The sequence below is a fragment of the Channa argus genome, chromosome 1, assembly GCF_033026475.1.
Source record: "Channa argus isolate prfri chromosome 1, Channa argus male v1.0, whole genome shotgun sequence".
Taxonomy (NCBI): domain Eukaryota; kingdom Metazoa; phylum Chordata; class Actinopteri; order Anabantiformes; family Channidae; genus Channa; species Channa argus.
Window position 1 is genome coordinate 11,695,352 of NC_090197.1, and position 20,833 is coordinate 11,716,184.

At 38.4% G+C, this 20,833-nt stretch overlaps 1 protein-coding gene across 1 annotated transcript in view; it reads right to left on the reverse strand.

Moving 5' to 3' along the window:
- LOC137123475 (dolichyl-diphosphooligosaccharide--protein glycosyltransferase subunit STT3B) overlaps window positions 1-20,833 on the reverse strand; it is a 68,725-nt gene that overhangs the window by 14,455 nt on the left and 33,437 nt on the right. Inside the window, exons 3-7 of the mRNA XM_067497224.1 lie at window positions 19,491-19,778; window positions 11,982-12,047; window positions 5,719-5,818; window positions 4,213-4,311; window positions 2,324-2,470 (exon numbers count right to left, since the gene is read on the reverse strand). Coding sequence (XP_067353325.1) covers window positions 2,324-2,470; window positions 4,213-4,311; window positions 5,719-5,818; window positions 11,982-12,047; window positions 19,491-19,778 — 700 coding nt within the window. The remainder of the gene's footprint in view (window positions 1-2,323; window positions 2,471-4,212; window positions 4,312-5,718; window positions 5,819-11,981; window positions 12,048-19,490; window positions 19,779-20,833) is intronic.

Genomic DNA, 20,833 nt, shown 5'->3' on the forward strand with positions numbered 1-20,833 from the left:
AACAACTATAGTCACACCACAGCAACTAAATAGTAAAAAGCTTATCAGCTGTAGTTTTAAACCAAGACAATACATGAAGGAGAATGTGTCAATGATAAAAATATATTCTACTGATGGTACTTAATTACCGAATTTGACTTGTTTATAAAAGTAACTGAAACCGTTTAAGCTGCAAATTAGGCTGCACAGGGCATTTTATGTGTGCATATAAATAGTCTTATTTTAGTTAAGCTTTGATCTTGAATACATTTCAGCTCTGAACTGTTGCCTGGAGGCTCTCACAGCAACTCACACAGTCAACATGTGCACAGACAACACAAATAGACAAACAAGACTGTTAATAATGTGTTAAAACATTAATCATGACACAATCGTCATTAAAAAAAAAAACACTGTAAATAACAAGGTGCAAAGCACTTAAGCAAGGCAGCCAAGAAAAAGACATAAGGAGAGAGCAAAAATAAATAAATAAATTCAGCAATCGTGAAATGAGGGATGTATTTTGAGATGATTCTAAGGATGACACTGATTTAACCAAATCAATACTTGGCTGCATCTTCAAGATACTGAGGAAACCCACCCTTCTGCTGTGTTGCAGAGATTTTTATAAGATAAAAAGTCTGACAGAGCTGGGGCATGCAGTTTAGCTGTAAAACTGGCTGCTCACCAATCAGTCACTGACTCCCACTGGTCCATTCAGATGGCTGACAGATCACAGCATTTACCAGACATCCAGCTGAAGCTAGTATCCTCAATGGACTTGTGTATGTCTACATGAGTGCCCGGACAATTCCACAGCAGGCAGGAAACTATTCTTAAGAGGCTAAAATAACCGTGGATGTTATGTACCACCATCTCTTTACTCCGTTTTGGCTTTGGTTACATAATCTGGAGTGACAATGTGTCAGATTGTTGATTAGGGCAAATAATCTGCTCCATTAAGGTGAGAAAACCAAAGCATGATGCCAGGAAAAAGGTCACTATATTAAAACACACACAGCCGAAAAAGGTATGCACATACTACATAGGGAATATACAAGCACTATTCCTACAGACTGAAGAAATTAAAGCCAGTGTGATGCTGAGAATAGGAGTTTTTACATAGTTTCTGGGATAGGATTTGTGCTTTTGTACACTTAAGACTTGCGGAGCTTTCACAATAAAATATTAAGCTACTGTATGTAAATCCTTTCAACGTTGTATCTCAACACTTCGGCAGGAGGCAAAATCAATTTGCTGCAAGGAGGCAACACTCGAAAGGTCTAAAATGCTGAGGCCTGCACTGCTACCACAAACCCAAGCTTAGCTGAAAATTCTTAAGAAAGCAAAGGCACATTTTAACCAGTTGCAGTAACTATGTGTATCAGGGTTTAATGAGGCCAGTGAGAAACACATAAAAAGGCACTTAATTCAGCACAATCATCACCTGAATGGCTCAACAGTTTCCTAACTTGCAAAGATACAGCATTCCTATCAGTTTATGTGTGCTTATTTTTTTTGCCTTCCGTGTTTTCATTTTCTGACAAACTAAGTGATGATTAGTAGCCCACTCAGGAGACCTACAGGTCAGATTATCAGGGGATAGTGTATGAACACACTGTAACGTTTGGCTACAAAAAAAGAAAACAAAATCAAAAATGGCTGAAATCCCAGATCTGGATCATAATCCAAATCTAATCAAGTGATCCTTGCACAAAAGGCTACTTGTGGACCAAAGTCAGGGAACTCAGGGAAAATATTTACATAGATGGGGTAAAACCAATAACATTTTTTGTAACCACAGAAATACAACACTATTCAGAAAGTTATCCTAAAATATGAAGCTGCTGTTAAGCTGCAGAGCATTAAATGTAATTCAGATTTAATATTACATAGAGTTTGAGTCTTAATCCTTGTTGGATAAGTATGTTGTCTCGAGATGTGCCTAGCCATGAAATTTACTCTAACTGATGAAAACCACTAGCAATAAGAGCAATAACTAATAATTGGTATATTTTATAAATTAATTATTTTTAATTGTAATTCTCTAAAGGATTTAGCTTAGGATATATCTAAAGCAATTTCCTAGAACCTATTTTGCTTGTTTTGTATGTTTAAAACTTTGATTTAAAATGAGACAAAGCACAGAAAAAAGCTTAATACTTTAAAAGTGAGAACAGATGATCAGAATGTTTTGCTTTAAATAACTGACTGAAATTCATAACCAATTATTGTTCCAATTAATACAAAATACCAAAGAGTAAACTTAATAGATTAAACATTTGTATGGAAATTACCATGAACATTATGACTTAAAACAGAGAAACCATGTGAGCAGACAGACCTGTATATGTAAGATAGATCACTGTGAGGAAGACTATGCCGGCAGTGAGCGAGACTCCAAGGAAGAAAAGCGTCTGGAACTCCTGTCTGGTCAGCCTGTCCTTCAGGTATTGCAGGAAGGCATAAACTTGGAGAAGTGCAAACACACCTAAGAAAAAGTCACAGAGAGGAGCAAAAGAATCAGCAAACACAGATTTAAGAAAACAAATGGGTCTAAAAAAATCATAGAAGGCACAGATTCATGCTGTCTCCTTGACGAAGAGGGCTTACGTGGTTAAGAAGTGTAGTTATCAGTCCAGCGGCAGAATTCTAGACAAAGCAATATGTAACATCGCCTTTGGCTGTTCATGCAGATGTGAAAGATAAATACTGTCGGTCTACATATTTTAAATGCTTGAGAGAATATTGTAAATTGCCACTTCTTTCCCCTGCCTTCTCCTTTTTTTATTGCAGCAGGTCAGATTACTTTCTTCCATTCCTTTGCACCAACACTTTCTTATTGCTCTTTTCTGTGTCTCTGTTTGTCTAGTAAATTCCATTTTTTAAAAAAATGGAAAACAGGCCCAGTTTCCCTCAGTTTCGTCACCTTCCATCCTTTAAAAACCTTGTGTGAAATCTTCCTACTCCTCTGCTAGCCCGCCACCGCCCACGGCAGGTCTCACCCATTTCCAAGGTTAAGCCCCTGACTGTCTCCTGGAGAGCAGCCATAGTGCTAACACGATTGTCACTCTATGCCACCCTGTTTTCCTGCCTCAGGGACAGGCATCTCAACAGTACCGACAGGTCCATGGCACTCTCCTCTTGTCTCCCACTGTGCTCCTTGAATGCTACCACCAGATGTTCAGAGCAGCTGCTACCCTGGTGACATAAAAACGCACTCACTCTTTGAGAGATACAGAGTGGGAAGCCAAAAAGAGAGTGAGGCAGAAATGATTTTTGGTGGTGCATTCTTCAAAGCCTCTCATAATGCTGTTTGTGGAAAGGAAACCGGGACACTTGAACGTACGCCTGCTGCAGGGTTGAGAGGATTCTGAAAAAAGGTGCTGCTTAGTTTCATAAAGCAGCCAACGACAGTCCTCTCCCAATCTGGATGTAAGTGAACACAAGAATCGCACACATACATGCGCACCCATCCATGCTGTTACGGAGCAGATGGACCAATTCTTAAAAGGCAAATCTGAACAAGCTTCAATAAACTACCCACAAGCCAAAACAAAAAAGTACTTAAAGTGCTAAACCCATATGGGCGGCACGTGAAGCTACTCACTTATTTCTATTTTGTAAACATTTTCTAGGAAGCTCCTGTGTTATTGTACACGTGGAGCGTAACTAACCCCGTCAGGGCAAGGAGACTCAATTCTTGCTGCAGCCAACTAATCTTTAAGCATATGCTGCCCCGGTGTACGAGGGCGAGCGAGAAGCTTAAGTAAAGTCACACCTTTAATACATACAATACACTTCAGCACTCAGACTGAACAATTTATCCTTGTGTTTTGCAGCAAATATTTGTTGGCAGCCTCATGACAGTGGAGCAGTTGATAGAAAACTAAAACTTGTACAAAGTTCATGTCTGCTCAATTACTCTAAGTGTTTCCTCTACAATTAAACCCTCACAACTTCACTGTAATTTAATTTATATATAATAACAGTCAGTTTAAGAAAAGACAACTGTAGTACTAGATGGGCAACTGCTTGTTGCTGCTTCAGAAACAAAATAATATACTTTGCACTTATGTTTGCAACAACCGGTTAGAAAAGGTACGACTGAGTTGTAACTGGGAAAACTGCTGACTTCATCATTGCAGCACTCTGGCTTTCTTCAATGTTGACAGTTTTCAAGAGTGAACTTGTTAAAGAATAGAGGATACGGCACTTAGCAAGTACACTTACCAGCAGCAGCCATGTGCTCACTGGTCCTAATTGGCTGGAAGCCGACGAAAGGGATCTGCATTGACAGTACAAGACCCACAATGTAGAAAGTGCTGTAAGCTGTGAAGAGAGAAGAGACAGGTGAGGAGATACCATGAGATTAATAAAATCAAGTAAAATATAATCAAGTAATATATCAAACAATCAAAATCAACTATTCTAATAGTAAAAACCTTCAAATCTACTCTTCCACCCCAGGTTGGCACCAACCTCAGTGGAGGTATTTAAACTTTATTGATTTTCGCTGTCACACCTCAGAGGGAGTAAATACAAAATACCTAATCTAATGTCATTTACTGAGAAAATGGAAGCTGGCTCGGCACAGTGTGGTGGGGAGGCCTGGAGTGAGACGACGGTGCTGAGAACAGTGCAACTCCCACATTTATAGCTGGGGGGAACCGATTCACAGTCGCACCAGCTTAATTAAGATTTCATACTCTTCCTGAAGAGTGTGTCTCATTTTTTAAGTAATTGTGACCGCCCTCAGCAATCTCTTCCCAAAACATCTTCTATTGACTCAAGACAGAGAGAAATGAATTGTGAGGAAACAGACTGAGGTGGGAAGGTTAAGAATATAGGAAGTGAATAAGTAACAGAATATGTCTACACATAGTTACAGACAGAATATGTATAGTCATTTCTCCACCTCTCATTTGCTAACATAAGGCTAGTGGATGACGTTAGGGTGGTACATATGCCTAAGGAACAGTGAAGGTGCAAGGAAATTTTCCACTTCATAAAACAGCCCCATGTTGTTAAATAGGACCTCATTGTTGAAGAACTGTTTGGAGCTATTGCGGAGGCATGTCAAAGCCCTCTCAATGTGAAGGGGCCATAATTTATTTTCAAATCTCTCAAAGACTGTGCTTTGGTTAAAGCGAGAACAGCATATAATAATGTGTAAATGATACTTGACATGGTATCATTAATCTTGACCACAACACGAGTGCCTGCCACGATCTCACAGCTAAGCTGGCAACGGATGTGTGGATGGTCGGAAGGATTGGGCTCAAGTTCTCTTGGCCAACAAATGGTGTGCTGGATGAGCTACATGCTTTGTGAAATGTTCTATGGCATAACAAACCTATCCTTTTTACCAGAGCTCTGCCTTTGCTGGTTGGGAAAAAAAAAAGTGAAGAGAATCAGCTGGAAGATGGCGGCATTTACTGTTAAGTGGAGTGTGGGTGTGTGGATGTCTGCCCTACAGCTGACAGAATACTTACAGTTTAGAGATGAGCACAGGTGTTACTGGGCATTTGAGCTTGTTTGAGGGTCAAATGCTTGGCAACAATGTTGGGAGACGCATATGTGGGGGAAGAGGTTTGTTGGTTTATCGCATACAACGGGAGAGGACCTGAAACCACTTATTTCAGCTACTGTATGTGGGGGAGGAGTTTTAAACATTAAGTCACTCACTAAATGTTATTGTCTGCTTTGATTGCTTGTGTTTGTGTATAAACAACTTACCAATGTAAACTCTTTTGCTGTAGCGTTGCATCAGCAGCAGCACAAACACATGCAGAGGAATCAGGTTGATAATAAACACGTAACCTCCCCATGCTGACACCTAGAACACACACATACACACACACACAAATCAGTGAATATTACTGAGAAGGTTATTGTTTAACATAATTTTTTGAGATTCAAATTCAAAGGTTCAAATTTTTTTTCTGCTTTAAATGATGTAACCCGGCTTGATGGAGGTTTCCCAGTTAAATGCTACAAATTAGCTTTACAGGAAGGATGTCAAGTTCGCTTTAATGAAGGAAGCTAATAAAATCCAATTTCAGTTGAGAGAAAAGTTTTCACATACTGTCACCAATTAATAAAAACAATAAATATCCTTTCTGTTTTAGAGAAATTAAAGCATTAGATGCTCCTTCGTGAACTGAGAACAAGCTCCTGCATTTTTGATTGTAGAAATATAAAAAATAAAAAAACTGGAATATTGTTTTTTGTGTGTGTTTGTTTTTTAAAAACATCACAAAACAACAGATTTTCTCTTGGTGACACTGATAATGTGTCACCCAACCCAAATGCCGACATGGGATTTCTGATGCGTTAGTTCTATTTTGGTTTCAACCATCTGCATAAAATGCAACCGAAATTTCAAAGTAGAAAGTCCATCACAATGGTGAATTCTTGGGTAATCACAGGTTACTCCAGCTTGAGAATTTACCTGTATTCAACCCACCAGTCCTACAAGGTTAACCATTGCAATCAATTCTTAACACAAGATAACACTGAAATCATATCGTTAAGAATTTCTAATCTGAACAATAACATTTACACCGATCAGGCATAACATTACGACCACCTGTGCAATTTAATGCAATCCAATAGAGGGGCTCTCAGATTCATATGAACTTAATTTTCAACAACACAATTTATTTAAATAAAAAAGCAAATTGAATTATCCACACAAGCAGCCCCTCTTACATGTATGCCTAAACACCTTGAACAGAATCATGAACTGTGTAAAGATATCAAACTGCCTGCTCACCATTAGAATTAGCACACAGCTATAAAAAGAAACTCAACTTATATAGAATCTATAAAAACTAGGCAATCATACTTTACACCTTAGACATAAAATGTGAGATGCATCAATAACTCTAAAAGCCCCACTCAATTTTGCATTTTTTGAGTTGGCCAAGTATTACAATGCTGTATGAGGGGGATATAAAATGGCTCCACAAAAACTTCACTGAGAAGTTATCAATTGCTTCTACTTGACTACAGTAAAGGGCAAATGGAAATGGTGAGAGTACTAGACTGAAAGTGAGAAGAGCACAGAGAAAGATTGAAAAAATACAGAAAAACAAAAGTGTTTGGGTGTACAGGACAGAGGAAATGAGAAACAAGAGTTATAAAGTGGTAGAAAGTGAACCATAAAGAGACACCACAGAAAGGGAGAGAATTTAAATGGATAAGGGATTGCATACAGTATATGCAAATTCTTTGATCCTTTTTTCACAGCAGCTTGTCAGAGGGGGCCCCATTGCACCTGCTAAGTATGATGAAAAGAGCTCTCATTACACTTATGCAATCACAGGAAAAGCGAACACATCATATCTAATTGATAGAAACATTAATATGCTACGTTAAGGCAGAATAGGGGAAAACCTCCTAAATAAGTTCCTTACTGAATAGTTAGGTGCAATTATCTTTAGGCAGTCACTTGCATCTGTTCTCTCAGATGGTGACAGGCAATTAGTAGCATGTGAACCATAACCTCAATGAATACCAGCTATGATTTCAAATTAAGACTCTATTAATTGTTGACACAGGCAGTGCTGATCAAATCTCTGTTGGTGACTAGCTGAGTATTAATTAAAGCAGAACACTTAAAATACAGTCAGTGAAGCTACTGACTACACAACTTAACTAAGTACAATATGACAACTAGTCTGCCATGTGTCTTGTAAAAATACATGGTATAGTTGGGAATGATATGGAGAGAAGGAGTAGAGATAGCAAAGAGGGAGAAATCAGACATTATCATCCAAATTCCCCCACTGCATCTGTAATTGCAAAGCCAAATTAGACAGCAGTGAAATTCAACAAAAGATGTGCTAGACAAAAGTCAAATCTGAATGGCAAAGATGACCAATTGAAGCCACCCATCCACCTAGTCACAATATTCTGAAACTGTTCGGAGGTCTGTGAAACCACGAGTTGATTTATAAAAACATGCCAACCACTCCAGCTTTTATCAAGGTAAACCCCAAGAAAGCCTGGTTAAAACATCCATTGTTCTGAGCTTGACTTTGTGATATCAGCAAGGTATGTTATTGACTCAGAGTCAAAGATAAACATTTTAAAGCTGTTTTTTTTTTCCTTTGGATACTTAGGTGAATAGTAGTGTGGGAGTTTCCATGCAATGTCATTGTGATAGAAATAGGTGGTATAAGTCTTACCGTCATAGTTTGCAAGTTTCCATGGCACCAAATAATTTTAGATAAATATACTAGTAATTAAAAATTACTGGTGATTTCCAGCACTGTAAATAACCACCTATTGCAGTGTTGTGGACAGCTGTGTAAGCACACCATGACCTAGTGGTGTTGTAAGAGGAAAAGCTTCGAGTCATTAGAATTCACCCACTGCACTCCATGAGTGTGCTTGGCAAGACTCAAAGCAATCCACCACAGTAGCTGCAGAGCAGAACCACCAAAGGTCAGTAATGCCAACCTTGTGGCGGTAGCAGAAGCATCAAAGTCTTTAAGCTTCATCCTGTGAGAATCAATGTAATAGTTGAGATATAAGAATGAAGTGTAGGTCTACTGGTATTTCAAGCAATAATTACTTTTGAGATATTAAAACATATAGGTATTGGTCTCAACAGTATTCACGTGACTGAAGTTAAAAATGTGTAACTTTAATAGATGAAGGTGCAATGGACTCCTATTTAAGAAACTCTATAGTGCACCTTGTCTGCAGACTTATGTCTTCAGCGTTTAGAAGTGGTCATGCCTGCAGAATCGTCAACTGCAGCACAAAAAAAACTGCAGTAGAGAACCATGCAAAGATTGATTTCTATGAACAAAAAAACAGCTATCCGTGTACACATTTAGTATACACTGCATGTGAGCAAGCTCTATATAAATTTAAGGTTCTAACAGCTATGTCTCTGCCGAAGCCACAGGGTAACTGCTGAGGGCAAAGATCAAAAAATGTTTGGAGCAAAGTCTTATCCGTTATCCATCTTAGCTGTTATTGCTCTCTGCATTTCATACCAGCCTAACCTGATGACCAAAGGGGCACTCTGAAGTGGATATAGAGAATACAGCACGCAGCAGGAAGCATAGGCTTACTGTGGGTGTGTGCTTATGCATTTGAACGTGCACACAGCATTTGCAGCCCATTTGCTCTTGTTGAGCATTCTTCTCGTTTGTTTATGAAAATAAATGCTACCATGAATATGGATGTGCTAATTTGCCAACTGTATCTTCTCTAATTCCAGAAGTGACGTTCTGGTTCATTAAGGAAACTAAAAACTACAAAAAAGACAAGGATCACACATTGCTGGATATCAGGCCTGCATATTTATATACAAGTGTCTATGCCCACAAATAAAGCAGATGTTGACCGCTGCGGGGCTACATCTGGAGCAAGGCCCCTCTTCCTGCTGTTCTTTGTCTCATATGACATTAATATTTTTCTGCAACATCATAATGAGAATTTTAACAACCAGATATTTTACTAGTATATTATATATCACTTCATCTTAGTTAAGCATGTTAGTTTTTCGAATATTTATAAGCACTAAACACAATGTATCTTGATGAAAGGATAAGCCATAACTTATTTTAACTAGCAAATTTGGGGGATAACTACATTTCACGGCAATCCCTTAAAAGGTTTGTAAAATATGCCATTGAAAACCACAAATTTTATGATGTAAAGGATTGTGAAATATATTATCACAACAATAAAAACTATGACCAGCTGGTGTTGCTACAGAAATTCAAGGTGGTCAACAAATTCCTTAGGACTCATTCTCTGGAAGCGACAAATGCCATTACCAAATTCCACGGTAATGTGACCAGAAACATCTGAGCGATCTGGACCTCTCTGTTGAACTGACCAACCCACCAACACACTCACTGACAATGAAATCCATCCAGTTAATTCTTGCTTCTTTTGCTCCGTCCAGTTCTCTCTTTTTAAAATCACCCCAGGAGGACTAAAAGGAACATGTTGCACAGAGTCCTATGGCTCCTGTCCAGTGAGTTCTACTATTGTCATCCTCTTCTTAATCTCATCCTCCTCCACCCTATTTCCTCTGATTATGTCATTTTCCATGCATTTTCTCTACTTTTTCATCTCTGTCTATGAGTGTCACATTCAATTGAGTACCAAGGGAAAATGTAGCCTTATACTACAGCCTGATTAAACTTAGTGTAATGTGATGGGGTTCAAAAAATAGGATAGCTTGTGAGTGTATAGAAAGATAGTCGGGGCTCTTAGGGAGCTGACAGTGATGATGGAGACATAGAAGCCTAGTTGGTTGCTTGCTTGGTAGAAGAATCATCTTCAACTGTGGGTGGGCTGCAAATACAGTACAGATAAACATATCACTGAGGAAAAGCAGAAAGGGGGAAGAGAAAGCAGTAATTAGGAGAAAGAAGCATGGAGCCTCCTTGCTTATGACTTGGACAGTTTGGAACATGTTACATTTAAACACGACAGTTGTCTTTTCCTATCATTGAGAATTTCACCATTTCCCCACCATTTTTGTCTCTGCCCATTTCTACTCTCTAATTTGTCCCTTCTACTCTGATCATCTTTGCATTACTCCACCCTTTCCCGTTCTTGTCTCCCCAAACCTCTCTACCCCCCTTGTATGCTGTGCCACAGTGTAATCGATGAAGCAGAATTTCAGTAATCTGTTTCATTTGGCGTCAGTCCCACTGCCAGCCCCACAGATTTAGCCTAGAATGAGCAAGAATTGGAAGATTTTCACAGGCACTCATGCCCCTCACACACGCAAACAATCTGTCACTAAGGCAGCATGCCTGCATGGTATTTTTTTATAGTCTCATCTTTCTTATTAAGCCCCTAATGGGCTGGATTTTATAAATAATGCAGAAAACCATGGCTAAACTGCTCTACCATGTCACCACTGGACAGAAGACAGCAATGACATTCTAAAAAGCACTCAAACAGGACTTCTTCCCACACTGAGTACATGTACTTACATTTTAGTACTTGCCGATACAGAGTACCATTAGAAGCACTAAATGGTCATGAATAAGTTGCTGGACAGTAAAATCATCAATCTATTGCAGTTAAGCAAAGCCGCAAGAACGGAAATTCTTAAAAAAAAAAGAAAAAAAGAAGAACAGAGCTTTTATCTTAAAACAGCTCTAAACCACTGTGGAGGCCAACGTGGTATCTCGAGCAGTATTGGTGAGGTTTTATGAGTAGGAACACATATGTACATACAGGTACACAAAGGCAGGATCGGGCGAGATGCTTCATACTCATTTCTGCATCAGGACATTCCTAATATATAGTGTTGTAGTATTGAGAAATAGCAGACCAGAGCCAAAGCAAGTCCTTCACAAATCATATTTAAAACACAAAAATAATTTCATGTTAAAGAGGAAGTATAACATGCAAAGGATTTCCTGCAGCATAGCGGATATCTACTCTTGTAGTAACAGTGTCCTAGAATCAGCAGCTGTCTGCATCAACTCGAGAATAAATTGATAAATGTTCTATGTGCACGATAAGTACAGGTTGTTTATCTCCATTTTACATATTTACAAAGAAAGAAGCACACAATCCCTTACTTCAAATGAGTAATTGTTATCAATAATGATACCAAATAACAGCGCAAAAGAATTGTTGCGCTAGGCTGTTAACTAAAGAGTATTGTGAATTAAACGTACAAATTAGCTATTCATTACTTAGTGCAGTGGTGGCAAAGCCAATAGTTAGAAGTCCACCACCTCTGACTTAATATGTCAGAACATAGTGACAATGCCTTATACAGTTAAACCAAAACTTCAAATGTTTTGCTTCACCAACAACAAAAATCATTGCAATCAATAGTAATCAATGCAGCGGTACTGTACATTACAGCTAATTCTACTTTATTACTTTTTCCTAAAGTGCAAATGGTATTGCACTAGTCAAACAGAAAAACAAAACATAAATATTGCACATGCAGATCAAATCACTGAAGTGCAGAAAGCATTTGTGCAAACTACTCTTACCATGTAGAAGTATGAGAGACAACAGCCAATGGTCCAGAATACGGAGCCCGTCTTCACTGATTTCACCTAAGATAAAAAAAAAAAGAAAAAGAGCAGAGAATGATACAAAAGTCACAGTATCATATTGGCCATGTTTCAACATCAAATAAGACATGAGGAACCACTATTTGTGTTGCACAAAGAAAACTAAAGCATCACAGGCTACACTCCGTGGTAATGATTTCATGTTCTCCTTCACTTCCTTTAAAAGAAATAAACAAATACAAATGTATAATATGAACAGAGCACAGGCAGTTTTCTCCACTAAATGTTTACTCCATTTATTTTATGGTGCTGTGCTTAGGAAACAGAGTTCCGTTTAAAAGCTTTGTTACCACCGATCTAATGGATCTAAACCTAGGACATGGATTTTTAAACTAATGTAAAATTAACTTATTTATGCTCAAAATGGATACAATGTATAGTTTGTGCATAAAAGCCGTTTAATGATCATAACAGAGACTGCTTCCTGAAAATACAAGCAAGTGGTGACGATGTTTAAAATCAGTCACACACTCTCTCTCTCTCTCTCTCTCACACACACACACACTATAGGTTACGACTAAAAAGCAGGGGAGGGGTGTCAACAGGCTTGATCACGTCAAAGTAAGAATCATATTTATTGAGGGGAAATCAATTACGACTGAACCAAGGTGTTCTCGCCTTGCCCAAATACCCGGCAGTGTGTCGCAGACAGATGACTGGATCAACTACTAATCGATCAGTCACATACTGAGCCTGCTTCATGCACAAATCAATGGTGCTAAGCATTGGTTCTGCTGTGTGTTGGTTGTCCACAGTAAGAAGGTCTGTAGTGGTATGATTATTACTCTCACCTCTAAGAAGATGAAAAATCTGTTTGTGGAAGGAAGGAAGGAAATCACAATGGTTTACAGCCTTGTTGCTGTATTTCAGGTTTTCTTAACAGGAGTAAAGTAAGATGAGATTTGCTGACATAGGGAAGAAGGGGTGATTTCTTATTACATACACCTGGTGATTTCAATTCTACCTCAAGTGCTTATGTGTGACTTTTCACCTGAATACATATTTAAAGGCTAATTACCCGCTGTTTTTCAGTGAACAATATGGTCTTGTAATTTAAGTCCAGTCTGGAGAGACTTGGCATTTTAAATGTCTAGATTTGAGTTTTTAAACAAAAGCTGAGCCTCATTACCTCAGTGCAGTGTAACAACTGAAATGGGAACAGATTGTTAATCTGAGAGTTTACTCATTATGATCAGTCAACTCAAAGTAAAGATAAAATAAGACTTGAAAGTTAATCGAATATGTTGCTTGCTATTTTATTTGCTGGTCTGTCTTTAGTTAAGAAATGTAGTTTTAGTTTTATGTGGTTATATACATTGTTTATACATAAATAGCATAATATAATTGGGGCTGTAAGGATTAAATTAATGTATAGCATGTGAAAATGTGAAAATACAAAAATACACTGGCGGAATTCTTCTATGGTAGGTTTTAAAAGGGATAAAACACTCATGCAAAAATGGTCAAAACCAGAAGTTAACTATAACAAACCCGTAGGTATTATAACCAGGTAATCAAAAACAGCTGTGGAAGGAAAACAATACGTTAGGTCAACACACATACAGTCTGTAGTGTTTATCATTGTCATGAAACATCTATTATTGAAGATGAAGATATTAAAGATAAAGATGCAGCTTCCCCATTGGTGTGCAAGTCTGTGTGATTCTCAATGCATGTGAGTTAGCTAGTTAGTGTATAAAGATTTATGGGTACATTTCATTGTGGGTATTAATGAATTACTTAATTTACAAAAATTATGAATAAGTGGATCTTGTCCATTTGCTGTAGCTTCAACGGTGCACCACTATCATAGCTAGTTTACGGGATGTGGTCCTCAATGCTGCTAAACTGTGCTGACAAACCTCTCATGTGACAGCAGCACAAACGTCCTACAAAATGCGGTTGAAACAACACCGCTAACACATTAAATGTAGGGATGATTTATGGTTAAAGGATGAAAACAAGCCAAACAGACTTACAACAGTAACTGTCCCAACAACTGTGGTCTCAGACAATGTTCCCACTCAAGCTGCAACAAAGCTGTCTATTTAGTGCATGAACAACCCATGTCCAACTGGTGCCTCAGCCTCCAGAAAGAAAGAGAGAGAGAGAAAGATACGAGAGAGAGAGAGACAGAGAGAGAGAGAGAGAGAGAGACAGAGACAGAGAGAGAGACAGAGAGAGAGAGAGAGAGAGAGACAGAGAGAGAGAGAGAGAGAGAGACAGAGAGAGAGAGAGAGAGACAGAGAGAGAGAGAGAGAGAGACAGAGACAGAGAGAGAGAGAGACAGAGAGAGAGAGAGAGACAGAGAGAGAGAGAGAGAGAGAGAGACAGAGAGAGAGAGAGACAGAGAGAGAGAGAGAGAGCGAGAGCGAGAGAGATTGCATGTGTCTATAAATGTTATTAGAAAGAACAGTTCTGGTTCTAAGAGGATTCAATTATAGATTATGGGAGGTTTTGTGAATGTGTGTGATGGGAGGGGGTGTAAACACAAAGATTGAGTGAGTGGAGTAGAGCAAGTTATTAGTGGATAAAATGGAAGAGCTGGATAATGAAGATTGGGCTGAGATTTGATAGAAATGATCTGTGCATTTGTGACATCTGGAGATGGGACCTTGCAAGACCAGGAAGAGAGTGGAAGAAAGCAATGAGCAATAATGAGATACAAGAAGACAGAGAAAGGCAGGAAGAACTATAAAGAAAAGAAAAAAGAGGCAAGAGCAAAACAACAGCAGGGACAAAAAAAGAGACAATTAAGGGGTGACGAGAGAAAAGAAAGATGGAGAGAAGGAAAAGAAAACGTAAAGACAAATGTGGGTAAATGAGACTAATAATAGGAAGCAGTGAAGCATGGACAGGATGATTGTTTTTCAGGAGCCCCTGCCAAATACAACAGAGGATGTGAGTGAAAAAGGATTTTTCTCCAATAGAGCTACTTTGCTGTTGACACATCACCGTAAGAGGCAGTGATAGCACCCGGAAGGAACACCATATTGACCATATACATAAAATGACAAGAAGCTATTAGAATAATGCAAAGCCAAACTGCTGTACCTAACACATCCCTATACATGAGGCTTCATGTGAGACAAATGCTTGGTCTAAAAGTTTCTGGCAAGTTAAATGATGAATTATTAGGGATTCTTTAGAATTTAAAGAGATTTCAGATGAACACAGAATGGAAAAAGGTTTTCATGAAGAAGAAAAAAAATAACCCACCATCACCAACAAAAACAAATAAGAACAAAGTAAAACAAAATAAAAAATAAAAAAAATACTACTAGGCTCCTAAAAACAGAATTTCGGTTCTTCTCATCAGTTCCAAACAAACGCTACATTTTGCTAGAATGTACATATGTGTCTGTCAAGAGGATCTGTGTACATGACAACGCGCATCAAGACTACAGCATATCTGCTAATGAAATATTACTGTATTAATGATTTCAAAGATTTAACGTCCTTTCCCTCCCTGTCTCTTAAGCTAAACCCAACAAACCGTATTTTAGACAAAATTTGCGTGAATCGAGCTTCTTTATTCTCCAGCGGAGGAGAATGATCTGTTTACTAGGTAACCTCAAGACTGACTTGAGCATCACCTGTGAAAGTGGTTACAGTACACAATAAAGATGATCACAGCTGCAGACTCTAAATATACACACTGATTAAAAAAAATTCAATAGTTTTAATCTAAATTTGACTAAAACTAATGTACATTTTTGCCAAAAGACTAATTTACTGGTTGCCGTTTGTGTGGTCACATTTGATAATTTACATTTACTAATTAACATACAGTAGATACAGGTTACCCAGATACAGACCAGGTAACTAACCTTATACGTACATCTTAATAAATATTTATGTGCCGTGTTTTGTTGTGTATGTGCCTCTTTCTGCATAAAATTTGTGGCTGAATCTAAATTTATGTGGAATAATTCCCATTCTCCTAAAGCAATTCAAGGTCAGTTGGTTAAGTTTTTTCATGTTTCTCTCTGCATGAGAAATTACATAGGTTTCTATGAATACATGTTCTCTGTATGTTTAAAGTATTCACACCCCTTTTCTTGTTCTTATGCAGCCCAGCAAAAGCCTAGACATGAACAAGAGCCCTGAATATGGCAACTCACTTCCCAAACTGCAAATGAGATGATTTGATAAGAAGAATGGAATAAACTGCTTCAGAATTTCCACAAAGTACTGAATTAATGGTCTAAATATTTCTATAAATGAGATTCCAGTCTTTCAGTTTTAATGAATTTTGAATAATTTATTGGTAAATCTACAACACAATGAAAAAGTTAAGGATTCTGAATACTTTAAGGCTACTGTAACCAGGGGCACCATCAGCTGTGTAGTTACACTTGCACTGAGCCTGTTGCCTATAATTTAAGTCCCACTACAACAAAGCCAGTCAGCCACCTGGACACTTAACTGTAGGTTATTGCCAGATAAGTGACAGTGAACAAGTTCAAAAATGGGTCACAGTGCTGTCCGCATGCACAGGCACAAGCTTAGTGACTTACACAACATTGAAACCACATCTAGACCCGATTTGACAACCTGACATAAAGTGGGATTGCAGAATCCTTGGATACAAGATGGAACTTGGATAAAAGGTCCCTTCCACGCCTGTGGCATCTGTACAGCCAAGCTTGTTATGCTGTGATAAACAGCTGTAAGGCATGACATGATGAAATACCAACATCACCATTTCTACCTGGATGAAACCCTCCACTGAATAGCATGCCTTTACACTCTAGCAAAAAGAAAGATCAATGCCTTGAAGGAAAAATAAAAAAATTGGACAAATAGCCCATGAGCTACTATTACCTCTCACTGACTGCCTGTGGCATGCATAATCAAAGGTCTTCTCTGTTCATTTACTGAACCACCCTTGTATGAGAACAGAGAGCCAGTTTCCCTGCTCATCAGCCTGTATAACAAGAACCTGCACTACCATTTAACAGACCGAGCATATGAGGAAAATTTGTCTCTCTGTTGGACTTCTCCACTGAGACTTCAAATGACATTGCGGATGTAAAATAATAATGAAAATGGCAAAGCTATAACAAAAATGTGAACGGTTTAAAATTGAACAGTAAAACACGCGCGCACACACTTTCCGTGTTTACTGATCAAACATTTGTGATGATCAGGAGACTATAACTGGTTCAAATTAGGATTCAGAAGTGTAAATCTACTACTGTTGGCTGTGCAGTAACTGACTCCCCAAACTAGCAGTGAAGACTGAATTTATCCTGCATGCTGATACATCTGCATAGCTGTGGGACTCCTGCAGATCTTTCACTGTTTTAAGCAGCAAGAGTGTTTTTTTTTTATTATTGGGAGCTGCAGGCAGTTACATTGAACACTGTGGGTATTAATGAAAAAAAACAATCTAGTTTAAATTAAATTGTGTTAAATTTAGTTTTGTTTTTTTTTATCTCTTAAAATGTAATATGAACCAGATATAATTTATACATTTCCATAAATCCATACAAATATAATTGGTCAGTACTGCATATGTGATTTATTTGCATGAGCTGTGGCAAAAATAATAAGGAAACTGAGCGGCAGAAGCATTGCAAAGACAGAGGAGAGGTGCCATGTTTGGTGCTCCCTTCCAAAGTCCAAATCGGCAAGTTTATGGCATGGGAGGAGATGTGACCTTTGAAGATGGTTATTTAAGCCCTTCTCTCACAAAAGCTGTCTTATGGTTATTAGGCTGCAGTAAGCATCAGTAAGGGCCTTAATTTGGGTTGAGGTTTGTCCTGTGTCTTCACCAACAGCCCCTCACATCCTCCAGCTTTTTATAAACCAGGCCTGTGCATGCCACCACTTGCAAATGATTTCCTTACAAGCAATTTAATCTTTTTCCCGATCTTTTCAATATTAAATTTGAACACTTAAATATTCTATCATATTTAAACACCTGATTCAAGGCTGGTTAACTGTGCAGGTGAACTTTTCTCTCAGTGACAAATGTAATTTCTTAACTGTATCCTGTCAGCTCTATTTTCTGTCACTGCAGTTCAGTGACAGGGCAACATGGAGCAATTATGTTAGGAGAAAATCCATGGTATAGCCTCAATGCAAAGACAATACTGTATTAACAAGGATGCCAACTGTACACTGTAGAGACAGGTGGCTAGTAATTTTTCTATTTATTACTTTCTAGTATTTCTATTGCATTGCGCATCTATTAGTGCCTTTATATTCAAATACATTTTGCTACCAGGTTTCTATTGAAGATGATTACTACATTTTCATTAAGTGAATTACGTGAATCAAGTGAAAAAAAAAATAATAAAGCATTTTGTACTGAACAAATATAGCTCAATACAGAATGTGTAATATTTAAAACTTGCCAATGTCAACTACAACAAGGAAGATAGCGATGCTATTAAAACTGTTTGGAAAACAAACCTTCAGTCTCTCTCTCTCTCTGTCACACACACACACACACACACACACACACACACACACACACACACACACACACACACACACACACACACACACACACACCCCAATAGCTACAGGGGTGTAAGGCAGCTGCTGATGCAACTGAAAGGAGTGGACAGACTGAGGTAAAGTGAAAAGTCTCTTTCTGACATCTTTGACGTCAAAAACCCCAGTCCTTCCATCTATTGTTGAAACCATGAAAAAACATTTTAAAAATCCATTGCATATCAACCTTTTGTGTCAAGGTCTTTACTATAGTAAAAAGATGAACAGGTCAAATAAAAATTTAATTACTGATTAACAATTACTGACATAAATTTTTAACATCTTACAAGGCCATCTTATTGTGATAATACATTTCAACTTGTTGAAAACAATGATGCTGAATTTCAACAAGGTTAGCTGCCCTGTAGGGTATACCACAACCTGCATTGTGCTTGTAGTATTTTGTTTTTTTTAAAAGGAAGAGGGGTGATGGAGTAATTCAACCTTTAACCCAGGATCTTTTCAATGCTACTCCTAAAAGGTCATTTTAGTGTGAAAGATTTACAGTGAAGCTTGCCATTTCCTGAACTCCACATGGTTGGCAAAGATGTAGAGTGCCTTTCAAAGCTCGTGATAAATAATTCAACATCTGAGGCAAAGCAACACTTGAAAATAGGGCTTCTTTCCTGGCTACACAGAGCAAGTCCCCTTTAAACTAATAAAGCATGCTCGACTGTGTTTCAGATTTTGACTTTTTTTTTAGCGAGAAGAGATTTAAAACCTGAATGAGCACATATTAGGACTTTGTCCTAATTCACCACCACAATGTTTAAACTGTCACTTCATTAAAACAACAATAAAACATAATGTCTAATCATTATAGTCACATTACAATGATATGACTGCCTAGATTAATTTGCCATGTACAATAAGATTCATACTCATAGCACCTTTAAATCAAGTGTCCAGTGTACATACCCAGAGATAGTAGGTGAATTGCAGGGCGAAGATGGCGATGCCCTCATTGTCAAAAGACCCCGCAACAGAGCGGGAGATGTAGCCAGGGACTATGGCAATGAAGCAGGCTGCCAGCAGCCCTGCACCCTGGTTCCACAGTTCCCGTGTGAGCAGGAAAGTGGAGATGGCAGTCAGACCACTGAACACGGGAGCTAGGAAGACACAAACATCACGAATGTGGACTGTGATGTGGAGAAGGTTGAGCACGTAGTGAATGAGACCCGCAGTCGCCATTAAACCGGGGTAAACCTGGAGGGGAAGAGATAAAATGGTTTTGAGAAAACGAAAGGATGAAATCAACAAAGAGACAGACTTGTCTACTAGTGGGTGACAAACAGGGACAAAGATTGAGGAACCATGAAAGGTGGCAACAGAAAGTTATTTTCAGCCATCGGCACATTGCCATATGAATGGCAGTGTCTGTGAGTTGATCCATCTGTACAGTGTCAAGCCACAATTTAGCTCGCTCGGACAAAGTTAATCTGAGAGCCGCCACCTCACAGCTATAAGGTCCGTGGTTCAAATCCCAGCTGGCTGTGGCCTCTGTGATGCAGACTCCAGCATGTTCTCCCCTTGTTCCGTGGGTTTCCTCCCACAGTCCAAAGACATGCATGTTAGGTTATTTGCTGATTAAATAGCCCATAGTGAATGCAAGTGTGTATGGTTGTGTGTTGGCCCTGAGATAGAACCCTACTTCTCACACGATGACAGCTGGAAAAGCCTCCAGTCCCCCCGACCCTAAACAGGATAAGCAATTACAGATAATGGATGGACTTTTGTTCACAAATATTTGGTCAAAAACCCATTACATTTCCATCACTCCTAGCTCTACTGACATTAACTCTAATTAACGAATAATAATTTGAATGCTAACATGCTAAACTAAGAAGGCAAACATGGTAACAAACTCAGTAAATATGGAAGTGTATTAGCTCTAGCATTGCACATATAAGCTAGCATGGTTTGTAGACTTTACATTCCTCTTCCTAAATGGAGTTAAGAAATTGTTAAAATTATGTTTGGTTTTGCAAAGAGGAGGTGCATAGAAGATGAGCTCATCAAATAATCAACACTTATTTCAGACTTATTTACACCAACAGCGTTAAAGTCAGTGCTGTGAATTATAGTCATGGCCAAAATCTTCGGAAAAAGATACAAGAGGCTCATTTCAACTTCCTCAGAACTCATGGTAACGAATTGTTAATTTTGCCTTACCATTTGGTCAAAAACAAGACCAATCTACTATTGTACTATGTAATGTTCTTCAAATTTTGTAGTAAAATTTAATTACATTCCTCCACTCA